This window comes from Hemitrygon akajei, chromosome 10 (genome assembly GCF_048418815.1).
Source record: "Hemitrygon akajei chromosome 10, sHemAka1.3, whole genome shotgun sequence".
Classification (NCBI taxonomy): domain Eukaryota; kingdom Metazoa; phylum Chordata; class Chondrichthyes; order Myliobatiformes; family Dasyatidae; genus Hemitrygon; species Hemitrygon akajei.
The window spans coordinates 128,817,336-128,829,637 of record NC_133133.1 but is presented as its reverse complement, the minus strand read 5'-3'; the positions used below and the strand labels follow the sequence as shown (position 1 = coordinate 128,829,637).

The 12,302-nt window shown below is 43.5% G+C and overlaps 1 protein-coding gene across 4 annotated transcripts in view; it reads left to right on the top strand.

The window, feature by feature from the left end:
• The window catches only part of dgki (diacylglycerol kinase, iota), a 233,394-nt gene that overhangs the window by 75,007 nt on the left and 146,085 nt on the right, over positions 1–12,302 (top strand). For all 4 annotated transcript variants that reach the window (XM_073058951.1, XM_073058953.1, XM_073058952.1 and 1 more), the window contains exons 3-5: positions 1,239–1,334; positions 11,025–11,099; positions 12,063–12,119. In XM_073058951.1, coding sequence (XP_072915052.1) covers positions 1,239–1,334; positions 11,025–11,099; positions 12,063–12,119 — 228 coding nt within the window. The remainder of the gene's footprint in view (positions 1–1,238; positions 1,335–11,024; positions 11,100–12,062; positions 12,120–12,302) is intronic.

Here is a 12,302-nt window from a genome sequence, read left to right as displayed (position 1 = left end):
CCCTCATTGCTGAAATGTTATTTGTATTTCAAAGTGCAAATGCGGTGTTCCTCCTTTATGTATTTGGCCTCACTGCCCTTGCCTTCACTTCCATGCCATTCCTCGATGCATTCTTACATCATAACAGACCTCAACTGAAATCAAGCAGATAGGCCTTGTTCCTGTTCTGTCTGAAATTATGCAGCGAGGTCTGTACATTTCCAACGCAAAGACCGAGGTTGTGAATCTAGTGAGCTTCTGAAAATTTGCTCATTTCCCACCTGCTTCTGCCATCCCAGGGATCGAGTTATGCCTTATTTTCTCCATTTCCATTTTAAACAGGTTGAATCTGTTGTTCCCCACCTTACACTGCTCAGGATCCGCTGTTAGTGAAACTGGGTTTTCAACTACTGTGACAGAAGACCAACAAAACAAGTCTAAATTTGCTTATTTTACAAAATTGCTTCACCTGCATCTGTCTGTAAAAGGCCCACAGTGTCCTTTACACTTCACTCTTAACTTTGAGAGCAATGTCATGCATATGAAGTGATTTTTAGTTTGCTTTGCTTTGTCTGATATTTCTTTATATCTATTTTCTGGCGGATTTATACATTTTACTCTGAGTACTTGCAACCTAATTCACCCAGATTCTTTATGTAGTTGGCCCCTTGTTACTTTACACACACACAAAATTGACTATGTATTCATTTCCATAGATCCTGCCCGATCTGCTGAGTCCCTTCAGCATTTTGTGTGTGTTGCTCTGGACTTCCAGCTTCTACAGAATCTCTTGTGTTTCTGTTTTATGAAAGTTGGCATGATCACTGCTCTTCTGAACATCTCCTGCTGTATACCTCCTCCTTGCTGCAGTTGTAATGCCTAGCAGTATTTCTTGCTAAAATTCAATCATTTGAGTCTCCAATTCCAAATCTTAGTGCTATTACACAAACTGCTAGCTTTTAAAATCAAAGGTTATGTGATTCTTGCTTAATTGCTCTGCCTTTGTTTTTGTCTTCTTCTCTGAGAAGATATTCGCCGTTGTTCCTAATGAACACAGAGAGCCCAGACACTTTGTAAGATCCTGCAATCTCATCAACATGTTCAATTACAAATAAGCAACATCTTCAAATTGCAAACAGAAACGATCACCGACCATTAAGTTAATGTTCATAATAATGCAGTTACTTTGACCATGATTCTGTCATCCAATATTGTTTGTTTAAGACAGCTGAAACACTTGATTCCTTTTCTGTTTGCAGGAAAATGCTATAAATGGTGACCACATTTGGGTGGAGACGAACGCCTCTGGAGATTTCTGCTACGTTGGAGAAGAGAACTGTTTAGTGAAGACAGCTGTAAGTTACAGTGGTGGCAACTGGGTTCAATGAAACAGAAAGGAGCAAGCCATAGGTAGCAATGTGCTGCAGCTCATTGAAGGAAGTAATTCTAGTATCAAATTGCCGTACCAGTCATCGTAAATCATCCCGTGATTGGCTAGGGTTGGTTAAATCTAGGGTTGCTGGGTGCCGCAGCTCAAAGGGCTGGAAAAGCCTATACCTCAATAAATAAGTAAATAAATAATCTAATATTGGTTTAGTATTGTCACGCACACCAGGACAGTGAAAAGCCTTTGTTTGCATGCCATGTTGGAAGATCATACCATATACAGTTATGTTGAGGTAATAACTGGTGGCGCAGTGACATCAGCGCCGGACTCTGGAGCGAATGTTCCTGAGTTCAAATCCAGTCAGGCCGCTCCCGGACACGCTTTCCATCCATGCCGGGTTGAGTGTCGAGTTCGCAACTCGGCCTCGTAAACAAAAATCTGCGCTGTGAGAAGGACGTGGGGGACCACTCACAGAATCTTTCCTCCGAGACAACCACTTGAAGAAAAAGTGGTCGCCGAGGCTCTGGCAGAGTATGGTAGCACAAAAAAAAACAAGCAAACAATGTAGAATATAATAACACACATATAAAATGCTGGAGGAACTCAGCAAGTCAGAAAGAATCAGTTTACGTTTTGGGCCAAGGCCCTTCATCAGGACCTGAAAAGAAGGGATCTGAAACCAGAATCTAACCAGCAGAATAATAAGCAGAAACCAGAATAAGAAACAGCAGACTGCGGAATATAGCATAGCAGCATCAGAGAGACATCCTGTGATGATCAGTAATCTTGTTGGGATCAAATGACCTTCCCTGCTGTCTCAGGGCTGGGTGTTTCAACACCTGCAACTACTCCCCACTCCTGGCACTCCTACTCTGCCTCCTGTCCCACACCCCTCCTGCGGCGCTCCTCCCTCGCCATTCCTGCCAGATTTACAACTCGCTGTCTGCTCTCTATTGACAAATACAGAACTGTGCAAAGGTCTTATACATGTTGTATACATAAGTCTTGCTGTATACATGCCTAAGACTTTTGCACAGTACTACATGTTCAAATCTGTTCAGGAGTCTCATATAGCAGTGGGATAGGAGCTGTCCCTGAGTCTGGTGATTTGTGCTCTCAAGCTATTCCCTTAGAAAAGAGAATGACCAGGGTGGGAAAGATCCTTGATTATGTTGGCTGCTTTCCTGAGGCAGTGAGAAGTGTAGAGAGAGTCACTGGAGGGGACTCTAGTTTGTATGATTGATTGGGCTGTGTTCACTACTCTCTGCAGTTTTGTTAGGTATTGGGCAGGCCAGTTCCCATAATCAAGCCACAATGCATCTGGACAGAATGTTTACTATGGTGCATCTGTAAATAACAAAGATGAGAGTCATGGGGGACCTGTCGAATTTCTTCAGCCTTCTGAGGAGGTAGAAACGTTCTTAGCTATGTGTATGAACCAGGACAAATTGAAGAGAACATCATCGGAAGATACAAGTAACTTCAACACATCTCACTGAAAATCACTCACCAGCTACCTCATTGGCTTCTGTTCTGAAGTGCTTGATCTGTTTCTGGTGTGGACACTAAATCTGACAGGAGGCTTATGAAACTTCATTGGCATCAAGGAAACTTGATACTTCACAAAAGCTAAGGTCCACTAAAGACAGTGGTAACTGGGATTCCGGTTGCCCTAGTCGTGAGGCTGGTGGAAGTTTTGATGATTTGCCAAGGCAGATCATCCTTCTTGAAATGAGCAGCTTCTGACACCATCTGGTGGGGTGGGGATGAAATGTATTTGTGAACTCGTAGGCTTTCGTTCATGTACCTCTGAACTAGATAGTGAGCAGTACCACAGACTGCTGAGAGTCAGTGACTAAACTGGACAGAATGAACCCGCTGAAACAGTCAGTAATCTGGACCGAGAAATCCTCAACTATTCCATTCCTCTGTGTCCTTTGAGAACAGCTTAAAAGACCACAGGACCATTAGACATAGGAGTAGAATTAGGCTATTCAGCCCATTGGATCTCCTCTGCCATTCAATCATGGTTGATTATTTTTCTCTTTTCTCAAGCCACCATTCTTGCATGTTCTCCTTGTGACCCTTAACCCCTCCCCCCCACCAATCAAGACCAGCTGGTGATGTAGTGGCATCAGCACCGGACTTCGAGGCAAACAGTCCTGAGTTCAAATCCAGCCGGACCCTTGCGTGCTTTCTATCCATGCTGGGTTGACCATCGAGCTAGCAACACGGCCTTGCAAAAAATGGAAATGGCAAAAAAGGCCGTCAGTGTGCAAAAAGGAACGACGACAGTCAAGAAACTATCTCCAAATGAGCTAGCCTCCGCAGCCCTCTGTGGCAAAGGTTTCCACAGATTCACAAACTTCTAGCTGAAGAAATTTCTCCTGGTCTCAGTTTTGAAGGGACATCCTTCCATTTGGAGGTTCTGCCCTTGGATCTCAAGGGATTTATAAGTCAGATTTATTACCCAAACTGGTTGGTTGTTCAGTCAGGTTTGGACTGGTGCGGGTGGGCTTCAGCTCCTTCAGGTGGAAGTACAACTTATTCCCCCAAAGTGCATAAACCAAAGTAAATCAGAGTGATCCCGGTGTTGCTGACTCTCAGAATGACCCTAATGAAGGTCATTGTCAGAGAGAATGACTGATGGTGAGGGCCTGTCTATATAAGAGTGAGCAAGGCAGACTCTGACCCCTGCTGAAAGAGAACCAAACAAAGATCGCAGCTGATAAACCCCAGAGCAACCTTAGCGGAGATCTCCTGTCAGTGATTCAGAGAGTGGTTTGCTAACAGCACCACTGAGCCGCCAGACTGCATGCGACACAGGCAGTGTGAGTATCACGTGCTTTCCTGGCCTCTGCAGCAGGGCAAAGAGATGTCCTGATGACGGGCCTCAGCCTAAAACGTCATTTCTTTATTCCTCTTCATAACTGCTGCCTGAGCTGACCTGCCGAGTTCCTCCACCGTTTTGTGTGTGTAACTCTGGATTTCCAGTATCCGCAGAATTTCTTGTGTTAAATATTTGACTACGTTGGCAAGGACAGAGAGGAGATTTACAAGGACATTGTCGGAACTGGAATATCATGACTATGAGGATAGACCGGATAAGAAAGGACTGTTTTTTCTTTGAAGGGCAGGGGGCCATGAAGAGAGTTATAAATGGAAGTACCTTCTCGAAAAGGACCACAGCAGTGCAGGAGGCTGTTCACCAGCATGAAGGAGAGGCAATAAACGTTGGCTGAAGAACTGATGTTTGTTTAAAAGGGAGATAATTTTTTAAAAGCCCTCTAAAATAATCATCATGAGAAAGCCAAACAGTAAACCTGAAGAAGGTTACTGTAACTCGGAGAGTGAGCTTGGTGAAGATATTAAGTGTCCCACAGTAAATCTAGACGTCTTTTTTTGAAATCTACAACACATTACAGGCCCTTTGGCCCACAATGGTATGCCAACCATGTAACCTACCCTAGAAACTGGCTAAAATTACCCCGCAACATAGCTCTTAATTTCTCTAAGCTCCATGTACCTAACTAAGAGTCTCTAAAAAGGCCCTATTGTATCCACCTCTACCACCTTCGCTGGCAGTGCATTCCACACACCCACCACTCTCTGTGTGAAAAACTTACCCCTGACATCCCCTCAGTACCTACTTCTAAGCACCTTAGAACTATGCCCCCTTGTGCTAGTCATTTCAGTCCTGGGAAAAAGCCTCTGGCTACCCACACGATCAATGCCTCTCATCATCTTATACACCACTCGGTTCAGGATCAGTTATTTGAGAGTTTGGTAATGAAACATATCAACTTCTGCCTGAGAAGCAACTTGGATGTTTGGATCAGTTATCCCAGTGTAGATTGCAGTCTCTAACCCAGAGGGCCATCCTTGCTGTAGGTCATAGCACTCACCTAACAGGCTAAATAAGGTACTAGTCAAGGTAAAACACTCGTGTCAGTGAGTAAATCAGTTACAGAACCCAGCAAGAGCTATTCCGAGCAATGGGAGAGCCAACCATGGCTTATTTTGGATGTGTATGAATCATAGAATGAAATATTGTGAAGATGAGAATGAGCAAACGCAACGGTCCTCAGAGGTTATTTTGAGCAAATCAATGAGTGGCTTTTCTGTAGATTATTTAGTCAATCAGAGAGTAACTCCTGTGTGTTACTGAGTCTTGCCAATGCGGATCACCTTGAGTACACTGGGGAGTGAGTGACCTGTTATGGGTTTCAGTTTGGATAAGTTAGGAGGCGAGAACGGAGATCACCTTCACACAGAGGTGCTGCTAGTAGCTCCAGCAACCCAGGTTCCACCCTGACCTTGGCTGCTGTCCGTGTGGAGTTTGCATGTACTCCTTGTAACTGCATGGGTTTCCACTGGGTACTCTGGTTTCCTCCTGTATCCTTGAACCTACAGGTTGGTAGGTTAACTGGCTGTTGTAAGTCATCCCTAGTGCAGAATCTGGAGGGAGCGGATGGGAATGTGAGGAGAATAAAGCAGATCAGAGTCAGAGTGTTTGAAAAAGAAAAGCAGATCTTTGATATTCAGTGAGGAGTCATTGGGCCAGAGAGCCTGCTTCTGTTGTTTCATGCTCCCTGATCGACTCCGACAAATCCAAATGATAACTGGAAACAGCTGATAAGCAATCAGTGCATGCGAATCAGACAGTGACCTCTGGGATAAGAATAAATCACAGTATGCTTAAGAACCAGGATCATTGTGGCTGACTACAGTGACAATGACCTGTAGCAGTCATCACTTGATAAACTCGAGAGCTCAAAATTCAAAATACATTTATTATCAAAGTACATTGTGTCACCATATACAACCCTGTGATTCGACTTCCTGAGGGCAATCACAATAAATCCAAGAAATATAATAGAATCTTGAAAGACCACACCTAGTAGGATGGACAAACAACCAATGTACAAAAGACAATGAACTGTGCAAACATGAAAGAAAAATAAGAAATAATATAAATAAATTTATAAGCAATAAATATCAAGAACATGAGGTGAAGAGTCCTTGAAAGTGAGTCCATAGGTTGTGGGAACAATTCAGTTATGGGGCAGTTTAGACCATAACAGCATAAGACACAGGAGCAGAATTAGGCCATTCAGCCCATCGAGTCTGCTCTGCCATTCTATTATGGCTGATCCAGATCCCACTCAACCCCATGCACCTGCCTTCTCACCATATCCTTTGATGCCCTGACTGATCAGGAAATGATCAACTTCCACCATAAATATACGCATGGACTTGGCCTCCGCCGCAGTCTGTGGCAGAGCATTCCACGGATTTACTTCTCTCTGGCTAAAATAAAAAATTCCTCCTTACCTCTGATCAAAAGGGTCACCCCTCAATTTTGAGGCTGTGCCCTCTAGTTCTGGATACCTCCCACCATAGGAATCCACCCTATCTCATCCTTTCAACATTCAGTAGGTTTCAATGAATCCCCCTGCATTCTTCTATATTCCAGTGAGTACAGGCCCAAAGCTGCCAAACGCTCCTCATAGGTTAACTCCTTCATTCCCAGAATAATCCTTGCGAACCTCCTCTGGACTATCCCCAATGACAACACATCCTTTCTGAAATATCCCAAAACTGTTGACAATACTCTAAGTGTGGCCTGACTTGTGTCTTATAAAGGCTCAGCATTATCTCCTTGCTCATATATTCTATTCCCCTTGAAATAAGTGCCAACATTGCATTTGTCTTCTTTACCACAGACTCAACCTGTAAATTCACCTTCTGGGAGTCTTGCATGAAGACTCCTAAGTCCCTCTACACCTCTGATGTTTGAACCTACTCCCTATTTAGATAATAGTCTATGCTATTGTTCCTTTTACCAAAATGCATTATCATACATTTCCCAACACTGTATTCCATCTGCCAGTTTTTAGCCCATTCTTCCTATTTGTCTAAGTCCAGCTGCAATCACATTGCTTCCTCAGCACAACCTAGCCCTCCACCTATCTTTATATCATCCGCAAACTTTGTCACAAAGTCATCAATTCCATTATCTAAATCATTGACAAACAATGTGAAAAGTAGTAGTCCCAATACTGACCCCTGAGAAACACCACTAATCTCCAGCAGCCAATCAGAAAAGGCCCCTTTTATTCCCACTCGCTGCCTCCTGCCTGTCAGCCATTCCTCTATCCACGCCAGTATCTTTCTTGTAATGCCATAGGATTTTAATTTGTTAAACAGTCTCACGTGTGGCATCTTATCAAACGTCTTCTGAAAATCCAAGTAAATGACATCCACTGCCTCTCCTTTGTCTACCCTGCTTGTCACTTCCTCAAAGTACTTTAACAGATCTGTCAGGCAAGATTTCCCTTGACAGAAACCATGCTGACTTTGGCTTATTTTATCATTGGTCATAAGTGTAAAGCAAATAGAACAGGGGGCTAAACACACAGCCTTATGGTGCATCTCAGTTGTTGGAGATTGTGGAGATGTTGTTGCCGAAGCGAACTGACTGGGTCTGTGACTAAGGAAATTGAGGATCTAATTGCACAAGGAAGTATTGAGGCCAAAGTCTTGTAGCTTATTGATTAGTTTTGAGGGGATGATGGAATTGAATGCCGAGCTGTGGTCGATAAAGAGCATCCTGATGTATGCACCTTTGCTGTTCAAATGTTCCAAGGTTGAGTGAAGATCCAATGAAGTGACATCTCCTGTGGATCTGCTGTGCCAGTAGACTAATTGGAGTGCATCCAAGTTGCTTCTCAGGCAGGAGTTGATATGTTTCATCACCAACCTCTCAAAGCACTTCATCACTGTTGATCTAAGTGCTACTGGACAATAGTCACTGAGGCACGTCCTTTTGAGGCTCTGGTATAATTGAAGCCTGCTTGAAGCAAGTGGATACCTCAGACTGCCGAGCGAGAGGTTAAAAATCTCAGTGAATACTCCATCCACTCCACCAACACAGGTCTTTAATACTTAGCCAGGTGCCCCGTCTGGGCTGGATGCTTTCTGTGGGTTTTCCTTCCTGAAGGATGCTCTCATATCATTTTCAAAGACTGAAATCACAGGGTCATCGGGGGCTGTGGAAGCTTGCAATGCTTCCTCCAAGCTTTAAGAACATAAGAAATAGGAACAGGAGTAGGCCATCTGGTCCATTGAGCCTGACCCGCCATTCAGTAAGGTCATGGCTGATCTGTCTGTAAACTCAGCTCCATCTACCTGCCTTTTCCCCAATAACCCTTAATTCGCCTACTATGTAAAAATCTAACTGTATCTTAAATATATTTAGTGAAGAAGCCTCAACTGCTTCCCCCGGCAGAGAATTCCACAGATTCACCACTCTCTGGGAAAAACAGTTTCTCCTCATCTCCGTCCTAAATCTTCTCCCCTGAATCTTGAGACAATGTACCCTAGTTCTAGTCTCACCTACCAATGGAAACAATTTTCCTACTTCTATCTTATTTATCCCTTTCAAAATTTTGTATGTTTCTATAAGATCCCCTCTCATTCTTCTGAATTCCAGAGAGTATAGTCCCAGGTGACTCAATCTCTCCTCGTAAGTTAACCCCTTCATCTCTGAGAATCAACCTGGTGCACCTCCTCTGCACTGCCTCCAAAGCCAGTATATCCTTCCTCAGGTATGGAGACCAGAGCTGCACACAGTACTCCAGGTGCAGCCTCACCAGTACCCTGAATAGTTGCAGCATGACCTCCCTGCTCTTGAATTCAATCCCTCTAGCAATGAAGGCCAACATTCTGTTTGCCTTCTTAATAACCTGTTGCACCTACGGGCCAACTTTTTGTGATTCATGCACAAGCACTCCCAAGTCCCTCTGCACAACAGCATGCTGCAATCTTTTACCATTTAAATAATAATCTGCTCTTCTATTATTCCTTCCAAAGTGGATGATCTCGCATTTACCAACGTTGTCTTCCATCTTCCAGACCTTGGCCCACTCACTTAACCTATCTATATCCCTCTGCAGACTCTCCACATCCTCTGTACAATTTGCTTTTCCACTTAGTTTAGTGTCATCAGCAAATCTTGCTACGCTACACTCAGTCCCCTCTTCCAAATCATCAATGTAAATGGTAAACAGCTGCGGGCCCAGTACCGACCCCTGCGGCACCCCACTCACCAATGACTGCCAACCAGAGAAACACCCATTTATACCAACTCTCTGCCTTCTATTGGTTAACCAATATGCTTTGATTGTCAAATCGAGCATAGAAGGCGTTGAGTGCTTCTGAGAGTGAAGCACTTGTCACCTATGTCGCTCGGTTTCACTTTGTAGAAGGTAATAGCACTCTAGCCTTGCCAAGCTGTTGAGCATCCTTAAGTGATTCAAGTTTGGTCTGGAATTGCCACTTTGCCTGTAAGATGGCTTTGCGGAGATAGTACCCGGACCTTTTGTATCTTGCTTGGTTGCAGGAGTTAAATATTGCGGATCTGGCCCTCCTCAGATTGCAAATCTCACGGTTCATCCAGGCTTCTGGATGGGAAGACTGAATGATTTTGTCACTTGTCCATGAGTGTTTGTATTAAGTCATGACAACTGTGGTGCATTCATTCAGATCCTCGGGTGAGTCCTTGAACACGGCCCATAGTTGCTCCTCTGCTGAAATTACATCAATGAAGTTTATTATCCATAAATACACTATTTCTATCTTCTTTTGCACTATCCATTTATTTTATTATATATACATTCAGTGGGCAATTTATTTGATACCTCCTGTACCTAGTAAAGTGGCCACCAAGTATATGTTCATAGTCTTCATGGTCTGTAGCCCATCTACTTCAATGTTCAATGTGATCTACACTCAGAGATGTTTTTCTGCACACCACTGTTGTAATGTGTGGTTCTTTGATTTACCCATGCCTTCCTGTCAGCTTGAACCAGTCTGGCCATTCTCTTCTGATCTCTCTCATTAACAAGGCACCTTTGCCCATAGAACTGCCACTCACTAGATGTTTTTTTTTGTTTCTCGCACCATTCTCTGTGAACTGTGGAGGCTGTTGTGCATGAAAATTCCAAGAGATCTGCAGTTTCTGAGATACTCAAACCACCCCATCTGGCACCAACAACCATTCTGTGGTCACAGTCACTTAGATCACATTTCTTCCCTAGTCTGATGTTTGGTCTGAACAACAGCTGAACCTCTTGGCCATGTCTGCATGCTTCGATGCATTGAGTTGCTGCCACATGATTGGCTGATTAGATATTTGCATTAACGAGCAGGTGTATCTAATAAAATGGACTCTGAGTGCATATTCCTCAATGTAACACAGTTTGTTTTAACATATTTCACTGTACTGCTGCCACGTAACAATAAGTTTCACAACATGTGTCGCTGATAATAAACCTAATTCTGAGTAACCTAACTGAGGATCCGTGTCTACTCCCCAAAGTGTAACCCTAGTGAAAGCCACTGTGTGTATGCATCAGAATGTGGCCACTGAGAATGGTCAGAACATGACCCGAACAAAGACTTTTGTGGGTAGATCATTGCCATATGAAGAGGCAATATCAAGAGAAGATCACTGCGATTAAATGGGAGAAGATCATTGGAAATAATTAAGTGAAGGCCATGATGTGTAGACATTCTTTGGATCAATTCTGTAACTCTGTTCTCTGGCTGTGTTGGATTTACATTACACTTTTCTTTTAAACTTTATCTCTTACAGAAGTCGGTTCCGAGGAGGAAATGCGCAGCATGCAAGATAATTGTGCACACTGTGTGTGTGGAGCAGCTGGAGAAGGTAAAGCATTCTCTGCCCTCCGACTTTAGTCCTATATTTACAGGTCAACATGTAAAGTATTGAAACAGTTTTGTGAATAATTCTCCCACTGTTTAATTACTCTCTAATTGCTCCCAGAATCGAGCATTGTGATCTCCTCTATATATGCTACCTGGCCTGCTGAGAGTCCTTCCAGCATCTTGTATCTTGCTCTTCTTTTTATCTTTCAGTGATCCTTCCCTCTTCCCAGCTGTCCTTGAGTTCTTGGCACCTATATAGTATGCCCTTGATGAGGCAAGTTATCTCAGGATTCATGAGCAATCAGGCATCCAGAAGTGGCAGTGTAACGAAGTGATTCTGTTCCATGAGATGATAAACTTCCTTTTGTTGCATAGATGTTGCAATCAATTGAAAACATTCAGAAGACCACAACTAAATCATCTTCTCCTGTTAATAATATTCAAATAGTTCCATGTCCTTCTCTTGGTTTAATATCAACAGAAAGTACATATTTAGGATCCAGCCCATGTCTTCGGCCTCCAAACACACGTTCCCTTTATCCTAAACACAAGAGATTCTGCAGATGCTGGACATCTACAGCAACACAGAAGATGCTGGAGAAACTCAGCAGGTCAGGCAGCGTCTGTGGAGGGGAATAAAGAGTCATCGTTTCAGACTCAGACCTTTCATCCGGAAGGGAGAAGGAGCCAGAACCTTCCCAGTTCTCAACTCCATTTTGTCCTCCAAGGTTCAGTCCCTTCTTGACACACTTCACACATTCTCGAGCACTTCAACCACTTTCAGTTCTCCGAAAACTGGCTTCTTCCCCCTTCTTTTCCAGTCCTGGTCAAGGGCAATAAACTCTGATCAGGGCCTTCCAGTGAGAAAGGTCAGATATGTTTCTGTTCTCCGTTTGATTCTGTCATTGTGCAGTATCGCTAAATGCCTAAAATAACCTATTCTTTTATCATTTGCTTTATTTAGATAAGTTTCCGTTGCAAACCAACCTACCGAGAAGGAGGCAGCCGCTCTCTTCGAGAGGTAACATAAAAGCTTTACAAATTTCTGCTCTGCATTTTACAATATTCTGTTTTGTTTTTTTGCAATATGATAGAGGAGACCAGGATCTCTCTGTTGTTGCAGGGGAACTGCTTACTGATCCATGGATCCATGGGCTGTGGTGAAGCCACAGTGAATGGTGAGCCATGAGTTGGGTAAAATTGT